Here is an 18,126-nt window from a genome sequence, read left to right on the forward strand (position 1 = left end):
GAACACTTCCTGTGGAAGTGGTGGAGATGAGGATAGCATTAGAATTCAAGAAAAAAATGGGACAAGCACAGAATCTCTGAGGAAGAGGAACGGACTTATAAAGCTGAGCTGGAGTATGTGGATGAGCCATATGGTCTTTATCTTCTGTAATGTTCAATGTTTCTATACACGTATTCTGAAAGCTCTTCGTACTTAGCTAATCCCACCATTATTGATTTGGGGGGGGGGGGGGTTAACACTCAGCCACTGGTCGGCATGCAAAGTTAGACAGATATACTTATCTAGCTAACTTTGATGGGATATTCTGCAGTGGAGCTGCATTACTGAATGTATTCATCTTAAAATTAGCCAGCTGAATTTATCTAACTTTAGGACCACTCTGTAGCACAAGCCAAGTTAGCCAGATATATTATCCAGCTAACTCTGAATATTGGAGTAAGTCAGTTAACTTATACAGATTTGGTAAGGCAGATTTAAAAAAAAAAATGATTAAAAGAATGGTGCCCTTTTATTGATTTGGTTAAAGACAGACCATAAATTAATTTAACTCTTAACATATAATGGCATACACATCTTAGGACTCTTTCTGAAGCTGCTGGCAACAGTCAACAGGACAGTGGTCAGTAACTGCCCGATGTCAGCTACAGAAAAAATACATCTTGAGCTTTGTGTGCTATTTTCTCTTTGCAGTGCCTGAGTGATTTTAAGCAGTAAACTGAGTTGATATGAGCTGAAACAGCAGAGCTGTCACATGCATGCAACTCAAAGATCTCATCTTTAGACTGTGACCCTTTGAAAGAATTCACAAAAAGATGCAATGCATGCCCACTTTTCCCTATTTACAGTGATAAACATACCCGTTCACTAGTAACCCAATGCCAAGAGCCAACAAACAGAAGTTAGAAGGAAATGATTTTCAGTCATTGAATGACCTGGACTTGAAAGACCAAGTGACCTAGGGATGAAAGGTGCTGTAATCTTTGCACCAATCTACTAAAGCGAGTTTTCTATCTTTAAACAGCAGCAGAAATATATGTGCATACAGACCAAAAATATAAACATATATATATATATATATATATATTTACATATATATACAAAAGAAATAAAACTTTATTAAGCACAAGAAACCCAAACCACATAAGAGTAAAGTCTCTGGGAGAGTAGAATACTCATCGCTGCAGTCCTCCAGATGAACAAGTACCCAAGAGTCTGTTCAAGGACTTTGGACAGCGAGACAATACTTCCACAAGCCATTTTTCATCTGCTGCCTGCCAAAAGTCCGGCCCCACTGAGATACACAGGCTTTGGAAATAATGGTCCCAATGTCCTCTCTCTGTCCTGGCCCCAGCTGCCATGAAACAGACAGAGCTAAACCTTGTTTCATGAAGTTTTCAAAGAACATACAACAACCTGCACCTGCAAAGTCGAATTAAGTATGTTACAGAAGCACTTAACCCTTCTGGAAAGTTCCTGCTGTTTGATGGCATTTTAAACTTGGCCTGGAAACCAAAGGGACTGTGCAAAGAGGATGTCTTGCCTGAGACACATCCAACATCAAATAGTAGGAACTTTGCATAGCAGTCATGTATTCCTATAATTTTAAAGATTTTCTTTAATAAAATCTTTCAAGCAGCTATATTTAAATATTTAAAAACAGCGTCAAGGCAAATGCTTTCAGTTCAAGGTTTACAAAGTCATTTTCATCTAAAAATGAAAAAAAATTCAACCACTTTAAGTAATTCTAAAAACTCCTAATAAAATTAGCATAAGCGAAATAGTTATAATACTATATATATATTATACATATGTATATAAATATATATATATTTTTAAAAGCATCAACCAAGGACAGGGGGGCTTCTTGGGTATCACTGAAATCTGTACATGAATTGTCCATGTCACATGATGCCTCCTATGATCCTTTGCTGTCAGAGACCAGGCATGATGTAGGCAATATTGTCCAATGTGTTTGACTGTGGAATAAAAACAAATTATTTATTTTTTTCCCTAAAGGATTCATTTGTACTAAAATCCTAAAGGAGGAAAAGATAATTTGGTTATGGGAATTGCAAACAAATATTAAGTCATGTACCAAAACTCATATAGGCAAAAGAGCTGAGATAGAGTTGCTTACTTGTAACAGGTATCTAAAACTTTGACAAAGCCTCATTCAGCATGCATTATACCACTTGTCCATGCGGGGTCCCTTCGGTCTAATAATTTAGCTAAGAATCCATGAAGTGGAGACCCAACTCCATGGGGAGGTGGGAGGATCTTATGAGGACTGCCATTCTGCTGTCCTCAGAGAACAGCAGTCATAGGTAAGCAATTCTGCTTTCTCCGAGGACAAGCAGGATGGCAGTCCCCACACATGGGGAATCCTTAGCTATGCAAACTTTTTATTGGAAACCAGCCTTTTTCACATACATTATATACAAGAACATGCCATACTGGGTCAGACCAAGAGCCCACCAAGCCCACCATCCTGCCTCCAACAGTGGCCAATCTAGGCCATAAGAACCTGGCAAGTACCCAAAAACTAAGTCTATTCCATGTTACCATTGCTAGTAATAGTGGTGGTTATTATCTAAGTCAACTTAATTAATAGCAGGTAATGGACTTCTCCTCCAAGAACTACTTATCCAATCCTTTTTTAAACACAGCTGTATTAACTGCACTAACCACATCTTCTGGCAACAAATTCCAGAGTTTAATTGTGCGTCAAGTGAAAAAGAACTTTCTCTGATTAGTTTTAAAAGTGCCACATGCTAACTTCATGGAGTGCCCCCTAGTCTATTATCCGATTCACATCTACCCATTCTAGACCTCTCATGATTTTACACCTCTATCACATCCCCCCTCAGCCGTCCCCTCCCCAAGCCAAAAAGTCCCAACCTCTCCAGCCCCTCCCCATAGGGGAGCTGCCCCACTCCCCCCATCACACTGGTCACCCCTCTCTGCACCCTCTCCACCGCAACTACATCCCTCCTGAGATGCAGCGACCAAAACTGCACATAGCACTCAAGGCGTGGTCTCACCATGGAGCGACACAGAGGCACCACGACACCTCCCGTTTCATCCACCACTCCCCCCTCCAACAATTCCCAACACTCTGTCCGCTCCCCCGACCGCCGCAGCACACCGAACCTATGACTCCAACTTTTTTTTTTTTTAAGTCTGAATTCCATACCAAGAACCTAAAATGAGCGGACGATTCTCCATCTCAACACATCGGGCGGGTTCTGGACTGATCTGTGGTACTACAGGAACAAAAATTAGTAGGTAAGAACCAATTCTCCTTTCCCTGTACGTACCCAGAATAGTACAGATTCCTGGGATATACCAAAGCTCCCTACTTAGGGTGAAACCTGGAGAGTCCCACTTGCAAAACACTCTCGCCAAAAGACCAGGACTCCGGATCCCCTACATCCAGACAATAGTACCTTGCAAAAGTATGCAGCGACTTTCGAGTCACCACCCTGCAAATTTCCTGCGGCGAAACCAACTGTGCCTCTGCCTACGAGGCTGCCTTAGAGTGTGTAGAATGGGCTTGCAAACCTTCAGGAATCATACGACCCTTAGCTATGTACCTTCACTCAATGGCTTCCTTGAGCCACCACACAATCGTAGCCTGAGAACCTCTTTTCGGACCGCTCCATAAAGCAAAGAGGTGATCCGACCTCCAAAAGTCATTTGTTACCTTGAGATATCTCAACAACGCCCTCCGCACATCTAAAAGCTTAAGCTCCTTCGCATGAGGTGTGGAGGGATCTAGCACAGAAAAAGCTGGAAGCTCTACCGTCTGATTCACATGAAATGCCGATACCACCTTAGGCAAAAAGGAAGGAACCGTCCTTCTGAGTCCAAAACCTGAAGGAATGGATCATGGCAAGACAAAGCCTGTAACTCCGAAATCCTCCTAGCGGAACATAGGGCTACAAGGAAAACAACCTTAAGAAGCAAATCTTTAAGAGTCACTTCTCCTGAGTGGTTTGAACGGCACCTCACATAAACCCCCGAGGACGAGATTAAGATTCCAGGACGGACAAACCTTCCTTACCGGCAGATGCAAATTCTTTGGCCCCCCCCAAAGAAACCAAACCACATCTGAATGAGTGGAAAGAGAGGAACCCTGTACTTTTCCCCAAGGACAACTAAGAGCAGCCACCTGGAATCTTCAGAGATTTCAAAGCCAAACCCATGACCAGACCCTTGAACAAAGGACAACATATGAGACATCCTAGATTCTACAGCATAAACTCCATTAACCCCACCAGGACTCAAACACTTTCCAGACAATCACATACGAAAGAGAAGTAGACTTTCTCCTGGCCTGCCTAAGCTTAGCAATAACAACCTGCACCTCAATCGCAGCCTCTCAAAAGTCAACCTGCTAGGCAAAAGTGAGCAGCCTGGTTTGAAAATATGGGGCCCTGATGAAGAAGGCCCGTCAGATAATCAAAGCACAGTGGACTGTCCACAGCCAAGTTGACTAGATCCGCGAATCACGGCAGATGTGGCCACTCCAGAGCCACCAAAACTACTTCACCCGGGTGTCTCGATGCGCCACAACACTTTGCCCACTAGAGGCCAAGGAGGAAAAATGTAAAGCAGAACTTCCCAAGGTCAAGGCACCACCACAGCATCAACACCCTCGGCCCTGTGCTCCCTTCTTTGACTGAAAAACTGAGCCACCTTGGCATTCTTATGAGTCGCCATTAGATCCACTTGGGGACAGCCCCACCTCACGTGGATGAGCTGCATCGCTGTCTCTGAAAGCTCCCACTCTTTCAGATCTAACAATCTGCGACTCAGAAAATCCGCCTGGACGTTTTCGACCCTTGTGATGTGCGACACCACTATCTGCTCCAGATGTTGCTCCACCCAAAGAATCATCTCTTGAGCCTCCTGGGCCATTACCTGACTCTTGGTTTCTCCCTGCTGATCGATGTAGCCACCATCGTCGCATTGTCCAACAGGACCCTCACCAACTGACTTCTGATCAATGGCAGAAAGGCAAATAATGTTAAACGCACCGCTCTGGTCTCTAACAGATTGACAGAACAGGAAGCCTCTGTCGCGGACCAGCAGCCTTGAGTTGACTGCTGCTGACAAACTGTACCCCAATCAGACAGACTGGCATCGATAGTAAGGATCACCAAATCCAAAGCCTCCACCTCCACACCACGAACCAGACTGGAACTCAGAAGACACCAAGATAGACTGTCCCTGCCAACGCCCTCAAGCGCAAGGGAAGATGAAACTCCTGAAAATGGATTACATCGAGACAACAGAGCTCTCTGCAGGAGCCTCATGTGTACGAATACCCATGGCACTAACTCCAGGGTCAAAGCCATCGAACCCAGAACCTGCACATAATCCCAGACTTTGAGCATCAGCATCCCAACAATTGATGAATTTGCCCCTGCAACTTCAGAACATGTTCCTCCATGAGAAACACCTTGCCCGTCAGAGTGTCGAACCGAGCTCCAAGATACTCCAGGGACTGCGACAGAACAGAGTGACTCTTAGCCAAGTTTACTACCCAGCCGAGCGACTCGAGTATGTTGATCACCTTCTGAACCAACTGATGACAAAGGTTCTCAGACTTTGCCATGATAAGCCAGTCGTCTAGATAAGGAATCATCAGAACTCCTTCCCAATGTAAAGCTACCACCACTACCATCACCTTGGAGAAAGTATGCGGCACCGTGGCCAAACCGAAGGGAAGAGCCTGAAACTGAAAATACTGATCCAGAACCATGAATCGTAAAAACCTTTGATGCTCTGGATGGATGGGTATGTGTAGTAGATATGCCTCTGTCAAATCTAGAGAAGCCAGAAACTCGCCTTTGCAAACCACTGCCACAACTGACTTCAGGGTCTCCATTCAGAAATGCGGTACCTTGAGCACTGCATTCACCCTTTTCAAATCCAGAATCAGATGAGAAGTGCCTTCCTTCTTTGGAATGACAAAGTAAATGGAATGCCTTCCTGTGCCTCACTCCTCTTGGGGAACTGGAATTACTGCTCCTAGCTTCCACAACTGGTCCAGTGTCTCTCGAACCACAAGTTGCTTGGGCCGAGCAATTTCTAACGTATAGCTGTCTCTCAATACACTGAGGACCCACTGAGGTAAATTTGGCCCACTCCCCGTAAAAACACGTAAAGCAACCTCCTATAACAGGAACAACGGAGTGGACCAGCCCCGCCTCATTGCGCTACCATTTGCAATGTCTCGGAAGGGTCTCAGACCTCTTCGAAAGGTCTGCCCCCAAGACTTGCCACAGAGAAAGAATTGTTTTTGTGGACATGCAACTCTCCTTGCTGGGTGAAAACTTCTATCATCTCAAAAATGGGACGAGTTTGAAAAAACCTCTTGCCCTTAAGCTTATCCTAAGGTAACAGTTGCACTTTATTTTCGCTCAAATTCTTCATCAGCTGCTCTAGGTCCTCACCAAACAAGAGTCTGCCTTTGAAAGGCAGAGACCCCAACTGAGACTTGGATGACACATCCACCGATCAATTACACAACCATAACAACCTCCTGCTGATACCGTTGACACCATAATCCGAGAGAAGGTCCTTACCAAGTCATACAGCGCATCCGCCCCATAAGCCACTAACGCTTCTAAGCACTCAGCTTTAATTGCTTCCTCTTCAGGCTTTGACTTGGCCTCCTGGAGCTGCTGCACCCAATGCAGACAAACCCGCTGCATAAAACTGGAACAAATGGCCGACCGTAAACTCAAAGCCGACACCTCAAAAATCTTCTTGAGATGCACCTCCAATTTAGATCCTAAATATATCTTTTAAGAATAGTTGTCTTCTTGGTAATACCGATACCGCTACATCAACCTAAGGAAGGAAAAAAAGATCCAACATCTGCTCCAGCAAAGGATAAAGCTTCACCATAGCCCTCCCTACCCTCAAACCGGCTTCAGGAGAATCCCACTCCCGATCCACCAGCTTTTTAACCAACTTATGATAAGGGAAGGCTTTCGCTGGACCCCACAGCCTAAAGACCAGATCAGCCCCTTCCAAATCATAGTCCTCCTGCGGAAACGATCCTGAGTTTCTCCAAAATATGAGGATTCAATGGCCCTAGCTCCTCCTTGCGAAAAAGCCTGACCACATTAGGGTCATTACCCTCGGAAACCTGAACCTCCTCAGGATCATTCCCCAAATTAGCACCGACTATATCCGGATCAATGTCAGGTCGTGCACCAGAGGCACCTCAGGAATCTCGGGAGTGTTGTTGGAGTCATCTGAACCATCAACCGCAACCCCTTGAGGTGGAACCGGACCAACAAGCACTGGACCAACGGAAGAGGTTTGGAACCCAAATCCAAACCCTTGGAAGGCTGGGCCCGAATCCCCAACCCAGAAGCAGCTGCCTCGTGCTGAGCCAAATAGACCTCATGCAGAAGCAAACACAGGACTGAGAAGAAACCAGGATAGGCAAAATGGGACTACCTTCCCCATCTGCCCCCCCCCCCCCCACCCTTGCTCCTCTTCAGAGTCCAAGCAAGCCTTGGAGGGAAATTCCCCTCCATCTCCCTCAGCGCAGCTTGGGCCACATGACCTCTCAAGATGGCCACCGTTCCTGCGCTGATGGGAAAGGGATCCTCAACCCGAAGCAAACCTTGCAGCGCTGGAGGAACCGGTGTGGGCGACAACCTCCTCCTTTTCGCAGCCCCCAGACCATCGGATGGCTCCTCACCCCTGACGAAACAACTGGAGCACAGGCCAACGCGGTTAAGGCATGATCTCTCCAAGCCACATGTGTGGCAAACCGAACCACGCACCATCCCTCCGACAGGAAGCTTACCTCGGTCCCAAAGTAGCCACCGATGCTGAACACAATGGCGCCAAACTCCCCAGCTGCCAAAGAAGCAGGAAGTTGGCCAAGCACAAGTGCTTAAATTTCCTACCTGCCCTTTTTTTTTTTTTTTTAAACAATTCTTTATGCACAAGTCCTAGGTTGGAACACAGCTGTACAAAAAGAAAAAGGGACAGCCAGAAAACCAGCTATCCTGAGCCTGCAGCTGCCTCATGAAGGGGAGTGATCTGCACCACCAGATTTACACCCCACGGACGCAAGGACTGAGCATACAAAAAGGTCACCAACCCCCAGCTTGTCCACCTCAACCCACAGGGATGCTCCCCCCAGGACCTAACAACCTCTTGGAAGGAAGGCTCATAACTCTAAATTTGGTCTCCTGACTGCAGAACTGCAGGTTTTGCACCATCTACCATCTGCTGGAGACAGAAATACTGAGGCACACAGGGTTATGTAGCAGTATCAGTTTAAACTTTCTCTGTCTCCATCTGCTGGCAGGGATGCAAAACCCAGGAATCTGGACTGATCTGGGTATGTACAGGAAAACAGCGATTATAGACCCTCCCCTTTAAGAAACTCTTTTTTTCCTGTTTCTAAATCACATTATAAACACAATAGAACACAATTCACATAATACTTCCACTATAAGCAAGAAACGTTTATCCATGCTCTCTGCTCCATTCAATTCATATCTGGTGCATTTTCGGCCTGTTTCTGATACAGATTAACATGAAAGTTGTGCTCTCTCAGAACAAATTCCACTATGATGAGTTAGTCACTCCCTCAAAAAACCAAGCAAGAAACAAAAATGTTTTAAACAAATAATCTAAAGCAAAGTGTTGTAACAGAACTCACCAGGACTTGCTTTGGGCAGCTGTTGAGTTGTGGGACCTGGGCAGTGAGGCAGGCCAGCGGCCCCAGGGCACACAGAATAGAATCCAGAAGCACTGACAGACTGCCTGAGACAGCGACCATCCCCTGGGAGCAGGAAGAAAGAGAACTGGAGAGATCAATGCATCAGTATGTATAGAAAAGACTTTATATCCCAGGAAGATCAGCAGCCAGATAATTAAGGGGAAAAATGTTTTAATTAAAAAAACAAAACAAAACATGGAAGAGGCTATCATTATGGCTATTCCCAAAAAGGGTAAAGCAAAAGATGACTGTGCCTCATACTGTCCAATTTCATTGTTAAATGCAGATATGAAGATCTTCATGAAAATATTGGCCTCTAGATTAGATAGGATTTTGGGAAACCTGGTTCATAGGGACCAATTGGGGCTCATTTCTGATATCATTTGATGGATAATTTACTGAGAACCTTGGGAGATTTGGACCAAAGTATTGGTCAAATGGTGCAATAATATCTTTAGATGCAGAAAAAGCTTTTGACAAGGTTGAGTGGAGTTTCATGAGGGAGGTCCGGGGTGACTTTGGGTTTGAGGATGTTTACAGGAAATGGGTGTAGGTGCTATATTATTCCACTTCTGCAGAGGTAAGGGTTAATATTTCCTCTGGCTATTCTGAATTATTTCTTTTGTCACTTCTGTTTGTATTGGTAATTCAGCCGTTAGCAGAGCATATTAGGAACTCCCCTAATTTGAAAGGAATTTTGATCCAAGGACAAGAAAATAAAGTGGCATTATATACAGATGATATTTTGTTATACATTTCTGACTTAGGACTTACTGTACCTGCCTTATTGTATTTGCTGTATACCTTTCAGAATATAGGGTCAATGTTGGTGAAATCAGAGATCATGCTATTAACATGGTTGGCCTCCAGTAGTTTTTTTTTTGGAAGCAATAAATGGTCCATTTAAAAGGGCTGTTAGAAATTTGAATATTTGGGTATAAGATTATCAGCACATTCAGAATTATACTTCTCTCTTAAAGGCGTTTAAGGAGGATGCTCTTAAAAGGAAATGACTGCATATATTGTAAACTGATTGGGAAGAGCAAATGCAGTTCAATGAATTGGCTGCCAAGACTCCTTTATTTATTTACAATGTTGCCGAATGCCATATCTTCGGGTTGTTTTTTGTTTTTTTTTGCCCTCAATAAAATAAAAGTGTCCAATCTCTTGTGGGTCAGTAAAACTGCTAAGATTAGTTTAAAAACAATGCAAGGCTTAAGGCTGATGAGGGCATAAATCTTCCACATTTTCAATAATATAGAGCAGCTTGGTTCAATATTCTGACTCAATGGAATTGTCCCAATCCTAGCCAACACTGGATTGAATTTGAGAGGAGAGAGTTAGGCTCTCAAAATGGTTGGTATCCCTGGACCTCAGTTCTTAAGAGGATATTATATGGCTCTGAAACAGCAATCATGGTTTGGTGGATCTCTGCTAAGGGTGAAAGTGGACAATGAGTATTAGGCGTTACTCCCATTTGGGGTTCTGAAGAAATATGTAGGGCATGGCCCCCATTTGCTTGGACGTTGGTTCTTTCATCCAAGCTATGTATTTTTTCTCAATTTGATCAAGGGTTTTCTTGCATATGGGCTGATTTTAAATCAAGTTTATTTTAGAATAGTTTCCATTCTTTGCATTTCTTCAGCTCAGAGATATGGCCATGAGATATGAGATAAGATCTGCTCTGGTGAGGCTTCCTCCAATGTTCATGAGAATGGTGTTTGTCAATAAGTGCCCTAAAAGTCGAACAGGCAAGATTTACAGAGCCTTGCAATGAACTAAAGACTCCCAGCCATTAAAGGCGTGGAAGAGATGGGACAAAGAAGGGAGAGTAGAAATTCAACTCTAAGGCTGGGACCAGATTACTGCTGATCTTTGGAAATGTTTGCGTTCTTTGAGAACAATAGATCAATAGTATAGGGTGGTGATGCAGGCATATTTTACACCGTCTCGCCTTCATGCGATGGATTCCTCTAAATCTAATCTCAGAGAGGATGTGGTAAAATGGGAACATTAACACACATTCTTTATATATGTCCACATCTCAGGATTTTTTGGAAAAGAATTACAAGTAGAATTCAAGATGATATTAGGATATCAATGCCAGATAACCCTGGAGTCTACAGTCTTTTTTTGCCCCTCCAATATTTGGAAATGGTCCATTGTTATTAAGAAATTATTTGCTGTAGTAAGGAGAGTATTGCTGATACTGTGGAGAAAGCCACCCCCCCCAACCCCTTCTAGTAGGGATTGGCTGGCTGAAATGGGTGGGTGGCTTGAACTGGAGCTTCTTTCTACTAGAATTATGGGAAAACTTCAGATTGCTGAGGGGGCCTGGGCACCTGTTCTTAAATTTTTGTCTGCTTTAAAGTATAATGTTTCAGCTGAATGTTAGGCTCTCTTTTTCTAGGGGAGGGTGGGTTGTGTTAGGATGGGACTCGGGGGATGAGGTGTTTCGGTGTATTAACTTTTGACTGTTTCTCTGTTTTGCTTTGAGATTTGTTTTTTTAAGCAGTTTGTGTGCTGGTTGCTGTTATTTTTCTCTATACTCAGTTTGATATTTGTAATGCTGTCAAATTTTTCTGATTTTTAAATCTGCTTTTAAATTGTTTATGGCTTAACAATCAATAAAAAAAACAATTATACACAAAGGGGTTAAAGTTCATTAACAAATTTCAAACTTGTGTTAATTCAACCCCTTGTGCGATTCTGTTTCAAGGGTCCAATATAGCATGTTTATTTCTCTGTTAAAACAAATAAATAAAAGTTTAAAGACTACAGATAACTGTGGGACTCACCTCCGTCTCCTGCAGCCGGTGTCCTATCAGGCTTAAAGATTCTCCCAGCAACTGTAAATGTGCAGCCACATCAATGGGCTCTGTCTCTGGGACTTTAGCTGGTGATGAGGAGACAGCCAGCGAACTGGAAGGTGATTTCTTATGGGGAGATATAACCCCAGCTGAAAGGAAGAATAATGGTTTAGTACAGAGAGAGGCAGCAACAGGTGAGAGAGATACAGCAGGTGAAGAGGGATGACAGAGAAAACAGAAGGAAGAGAAGCCTGTCAAGTTAGAAAATTGTTAGCTTCACAGAGCCCATTTCTGATTCTTCTTATTCTTGCTTTCATCTCACACTGGCCCTCAAACTAACACTTTTTGGTTCATTTTCCCAGTATAAACTGGAAACCCACTTTACAGTCTTAGCACTTATGTACTACCGTGTTTCCCCGATAGTAAGACACCCCTGATAGTAAGACGTAGTGGGAATTTTAGGGGGGTCGGCTAATGTAACACATCCCCCGAAAGTAAGACGTACCTGTCATTTCAAAAAAAAATTATTTTTAAATACCTGTCGGAGGGCTGCGTGGGTCCAGGCGGCTGGCGGCGGGTGGTCGCGTGTTAAATCTAGGCCGCGGGCGGGTGGGCGCTTGTTCCAGGTGGCGGCGGCGGCGGGGGGGGGGGGGGGGTGGACGCGCGTTAGTTCGAGACGGCCGGCGGGCGGCCGCGTGTTAAATCTAGGCCAGGTCGCACAGGCGCGCATTCATTCACTGCCGGTGGGGGCTGCCTCGGCAGTGAATGAATGCGCGCCTGTGCGACCCGGCCTAGATTTAACACGCGACCACCCGCCGCCCGTCTCGAACTAACACGCGTCCCCCCCCCCCCCCCCCCCCCCCGCCGCCGCCTGGAACAAGCGCCCACCCGCCCGCGGCCTAGATTTAACACGCGACCACCCGGCTCCCGCCGCCAGCCGCCTGGACCCACGCGGCCCTCCGACAGGTATTTAAAAATAATTTTTTTTTGAACACTCAGGTTTTTTTTCCAATATAAGACATACCCTGAAAGTAAGACATAGTGGGACTTTTGGGGGTAAAAAGAAAGTAAGACGCTGTCTTATATTCGGGGAAACACGGTAGATATGCAGCCGCACCCCTGGTGCAGATGGTTGTGCTGCAATGCCATCTATCAAAGGAGAGAAGGGACTTGAAATAAATCAAGCTAATGCCCCCTTTGCATTTGATTCCTGGGACAAGATTATCAATGAAAAAGTTGAAAACCTCAGACTGTCCAGACGAAAACTATTAACAAAGAAAGGAATACCTCTAAACATAAGAAGCCCCAACTACAATGATGAACTAAGAAGTACTAAACAGAGTCTTAGAAAATTAGAGAAACAATGGCAGAAATGCCAGTCATCTGAATCCCTGGAAAAATATAAATCTCTCCTACCAATAAAGCAAAAAAAAAAAAAAAAGATTACTATGCTAAACAGATTCACAGGGTAATATTTAATTCTAAATTGCTCTTTGATGTTATAAAACACTTTACTAAGGACCTTTCATCTTCCATCTAGAGAAGCTATAAATTCTCAAAGACCGCTTGCAATGAATATGCCACATCATTTTTAAACAAAATCAATAAGCTGAAAACTCAGTTCCCAATCTATTCTCCTACAAAAGTACCAGAAGATCCACTGAACCAGGTTAAGTGGTCCACATTCGACAGAGTAACTAATCTCAAAATAAATCAAATCATTGCTAAAAAGTTAATCCTGTTATTCACCCACGTGACCCAATTCCTGCCAGTTCCTTGAAACAAGTACACATAGCTGACAATTACATCTTCAATTAATCATTCTCTCTCAGAAGGAATCGTTCCACATGGGTTAAAACAAGCAGTAATAAAACCAATTATAAAAAATAAAACTGTTAGAATCGACGATTGAGACAGCTATTGTCCAATATCCAATTTGTCCTCTCTCAAAAGTACTTGAAAAAGCACCTTCATCTCAACTAGTAAACCATCTGGAAGACCAAGATATTCTCTTCCCAAATCAATTTGGATTTAGAAAAAATTGTTCAACTGAAACATTACTCCTTCTCACTTCTCTGTTTTGCAAGGGTTTGATGCTGATGAATCTTATTTTCTAGTGCTAATTGACCTAACAGCTGCTTTTGACACTGTGGACCATACCCTGCTGTGCCAACAGCTGAGCAACATTGGGATCGACGGTAGCATTCTCAGATGGTTCTTCTCCTTTATATCTAATACAACATTCCAAGTAAAATTGGGCAATCATATTTCTGATACTTTCCATATTGATACAGGTTTCCCTCAAGGCTCAACCCTCTTGGGAACACTTTTCAATATCTGTATGATCCCACTGTGTAAATTACTGGTGGAATTAGGAATTATCTTCTTCCTATATGCTGACTACATACAATTTTACATTCCATTCTCCAAATCATTTGAAAATACAGTATATATACTTTCAACATATATGAAAGCAATACAGCAGGAACTAACGCAACTTAACATTAAACCCCCAAAATAGTGAAATCATTTGGTTAAGCAAAAACTCTTCAATAGTAAAACCACTGGCTCTAGACCTGGGTAATTTCCAAATTACTCCCTCAAATCAAGTATGGGATCTAGGTACCTAGCTTGATGAGAACCTGACGATGACAAAGCAAATCAATAAATTAGTTACTACAGGTTACTCCAATGTTGCTCATGAAGTAGACCCTTGGCTTGGGGCAGGGTTGGTCCAGCCCTCCGGTCGGACCTGGAGGGCGCCTGCCACCAGTAGGTGGAGTACAGGAGGAGATGTTCTCAGGTGGGCCTCGCAGAATTTCAGCAGAGACAGTTCGGAGTAGGCCCACCACCATAAAGAAGCGCGGTCGTTGTCCTAGGAAGGCGGCCGGAAGTCACGGGAGGCCAGCAAGAGGTGTCCATATGGAAAGCAGGGGTCAGATCAGTCCAGAATAGTTAGCTAAGGCAAGGTCGGGTTCCAGAAGGCAATCAGCGTAGTCAGGTCACAGGCATAGGTCCGGGCAGGCAAGGATGGTTGAGGAACAGGCAAAAGGTCAGTACCAGGAAGACAGTTCGGGGGTACTACCTTGGAAGGTGAGACATGGAGTTTGAAAGACGTGGAGATGTGGAGCTTGGAACTGAAGACGCAAGGACGCTGGAACTGAAGGCACTTGGATCAGTAGCCACCAGCGTGGCAACCTGGAGAGGGATCAACCAGAGCGAGTGTTCCTCCGGACCTGGGTCCCAGCCACCACAGAAGCGGACACCGGATGGAATGAAAGTCCCAGGAAGCAGTCGACCAGGACATGGGATCCAAAGCAAACACAGAACCAGGAGCAGTAGAACGACCCAATTCCAAGGTGAAGACTGAATGGCAACTGAGCCCTTTTGTAGGGCTAGGAGGTAACTCCCTGGGAGGAGCCTGCGGGAGGAGTTCCAGGGACCGCACCCTCACTGTCCCTTTAAATAGGGAAGAGAGCCGCGGGCCTGCCCCTTAGGAGGAGCTGTAGCAGGGGGCAGGACCCTGGACAGCGAGATCCCTGCTGTAGCCATGCAGAAGGAGCCGGAGGAGGGCCGTGGACAGGCCCCGAGGTAAGCGGCGTCATTCAAGCCGCTGAAGAGTCACCAACGGTGGCTCCAGCCGCAGGAGAGGTCCCAGCTTCGGCGGCCTCCGGGCTGCGAAGCCTACCGAGTCACCAGCGGCTTCCTTCTGTGCTAGGGAAGGCCCGGCACGGCTCCTGCCGTGCTGGCAAGATGGCGGCCGGGCCGCAAAGGCCACGGCGGTTCCTGCCGCGGGCAGGAGAAGGCAGGCTGCGGCCTCACCGGGCTGCGGGACGGGAATGATGACAGCGGCCCCGCTGCGGAGTTAAGAGGCGGCTCGTGGCTCCAGCCATGGGCCGCATCGCAACAGCCAAGTTGCGCATATTACATTGACTGAAACCTTTATTAACATTCAAGGACTTCCGTACGGTATTGCAAACCCTAATTTGCTCAAATCTAGATTACTGTAACTTATTATTACTCGGTCTTCCAGCATGTCTATTAAAACTGTTACAATTATTACAAAATGCCTCAGCAAAACATTTGTTAGGAACTAGAAAATTTGATCACTTTACACCCTCGCTGATCTCTCTGCACTGGCTGCCAGTACAAGCCTGAATACAATTTAAGGTATTAACACTAATATTCAAAATCATGAATTCCAGTAACACTGGCATGATAGGTCTGACAATACAATCATACACACCTCAGCAAACACTAAGATCTCAAAATAAAGGAATATTGACTGTTCCCACAATACAGAGCACACACCTGACACAAGTAAGATCGTGTGTTTTCCATAGCGGGTCCAAAGCTATGGAATTCCCTACCTGAGATGCTACGGTTAATAACAGACAAAGAGATTTAAATGTGAGCTAAAAACATGGCTATTCAAAAATGCATATAATGTAGAAATTACTTACCTGATAATTTCATTTTCCTTAGTGCAGACAGATGGACTCAGGACCAATGGGTATAGTGTACTCCTGAGAGCAGTTGGGAGACGGAGTCAGATTTCAATCTGACATCAGCCTACATATACCTGTGCAGGAAGCTCTGCTCTTCAGTATTCGCCTCGAAAAGCAATTGTGGATATATGTGTGTTTTAATCACTTGATTAATTTGGCTGATTTGATTAATTTGATTAACTTGGACTGGTTGAACTTATTTCCAAATGGAGACCGCCAGTGCACTCAACCGAAAAATGCCAACACCTGGCCACTATGAGTGTCTTAAACTAGAGGTAAAGCCTGGCTTACCTGTGCTTGTCTTGCTCTCGGGGATTGTCACCCGAGGTTTCCGAATTTTGGGGCAGCCATGGATGGGATGCAGAGTCCATCTGTCTACACTAAGGAAAACAAAATTATCAGGTAAGTAATTTCTCTATTTCCTAGTGTGTAGCAGATGGACTCAGGACCAATGGGATGTACAAAAGCTACTCCTGAACCAGGTGGGAGGCTGCCCGTGGCCCACTTAGTACTGCCCTTGCAAATGCTGTGTCCTCCCTGGGCTGAACATCCAGGTGGTAGAACCTTGAGAAGTTGTGAATGGAGGTCCACATCGCCGCCCGACAGATCTCGGAGGGTGACAGCATCTTGGTTTCTGCCCAGGATACTGCCTGGGCCCTTGTGGAATGGGCCTTGACTTGTAGAGGTGGAGGCTTTCCTGCCTCTACGCAGGCAGCCTTGATTACTTCTTTGATCCAGCGGGCTATGGTTGCCCGCGAGGCCGCTTCCCCTTGTTTCTTCCTGCTGTGAAGGACGAATAGGTGGTCCGTCTTTCGTATGGATTCCGATCTTTCCAGGTATCAGACTAGGAGTCTGCCGACGTTAAGTTGGCGAAGAAGGCGTGAGTCTTCAGAGTCCTTGTGCTCGTCTGGAGATGGCAGCAAGATGGTTTGGTTTAGATGGAAATGAGAAACCACCTTTGGAAGGAAGGAGGGGACAGTGCGGAGCTGTATGGATCCCGGTGTGAATCTAAGGAACGGTTCCCGACAGGATAGTGCTTGAAGTTCGGAGATGTGACGGGCTGAACAGATTGCCACTAGGAATGCAGTCTTCAAGGTCAGGAGCCGTAGTGACAGACTGCATGTAGATCTGAAGGAAGCTCCTGCCAGGAAATCTAGTACTAGATTGAGATTCCACAGGGGCACCAGCCACTTCAGTGGTGGTCGGATTTGCTTGACCCCTCTCAGGAAACGTCTGGATGGGATGATAGACTGATGCCATCCACTTTGGCTCTGAAGCAGGTCAGCGCGGCAACTTGAACCTTGATGGAGTTGAGAGACAAACCCTTCTTCAAGCCATCCTGCAGAAATTCCAGGATCATGGGGATTTTGACTGTCCGCGGAAGGATGACACGGTCCTCACACCAGGCTTCAAATATTCTCCATATTCTTATGTAAGTTAGAGACGTGGAAAACTTGCGTGCTCGGAGCAAAGTGTCAATCACTGCCCCAGAATATCCACTCTTCTTCAGGCGAGTCCTCTCAATGTCCAGAATGTAAGAAAAAATTGAGTTGGGTCTTCGAGGAGGATCGGTCCTTGCTGGAGCAGGTCCCTTTGTGGGGGTAGACACAGAGGATTCCCCGCCAGAAGCCTTCGCATGTCTGCATACCATGGTTTTCTTGGCCAGTCCGGGGCCACTAGAAGTACTAGCCCCCCTGAGGTGCTCTATCTTGCGGATGATCCCGCCCAGTAGTGGCCATGGGGGAAGGCGTACAGCACGTCGCATTTTACTTGGTTCACCTGCTAAAAGTCATATCACTCCCAACTCTATATTCTTTACATTGGTTACCCATCAAATTCAGAATCCTTTATAAAATACTATCCTTGGTTCATTCACTATTACATAACCCATCTTCAATTTGGCTTTGTTCCATCCTTTGGATTTATAAACCATCTAGGGATTTAAGATATCTAAATAAAAACTTATTAGACATGTTTTCGATATGTTTGGTATGATTAAACATCACCAGGAAAAGGGCCTTTTCAGTAGCAGGTCCATTATTATGGA

General features: G+C 45.1%; 1 protein-coding gene across 6 annotated transcripts in view; it reads right to left on the reverse strand.

The window, feature by feature from the left end:
* Window positions 1-1,095: 1,095 nt before the first annotated feature.
* HMGXB4 (HMG-box containing 4) overlaps window positions 1,096-18,126 on the reverse strand; it is a 146,835-nt gene continuing 129,804 nt past the window's right edge. For 5 of the 6 annotated variants that reach the window (XM_029590129.1, XM_029590133.1, XM_029590130.1 and 2 more), the window contains exons 9-11: window positions 11,560-11,720; window positions 8,702-8,846; window positions 1,096-1,976 (exon numbers count right to left, since the gene is read on the reverse strand). In XM_029590129.1, the coding sequence (XP_029445989.1) occupies window positions 1,801-1,976; window positions 8,702-8,846; window positions 11,560-11,720 (482 nt within the window). In that variant the 3' untranslated portion in view covers window positions 1,096-1,800. The remainder of the gene's footprint in view (window positions 1,977-8,701; window positions 8,847-11,559; window positions 11,721-18,126) is intronic. The other variant, XM_029590134.1, reaches the window with a different exon arrangement.

The sequence above is a fragment of the Rhinatrema bivittatum genome, chromosome 2 (genome assembly GCF_901001135.1).
Source record: "Rhinatrema bivittatum chromosome 2, aRhiBiv1.1, whole genome shotgun sequence".
NCBI lineage: Eukaryota > Metazoa > Chordata > Amphibia > Gymnophiona > Rhinatrematidae > Rhinatrema > Rhinatrema bivittatum.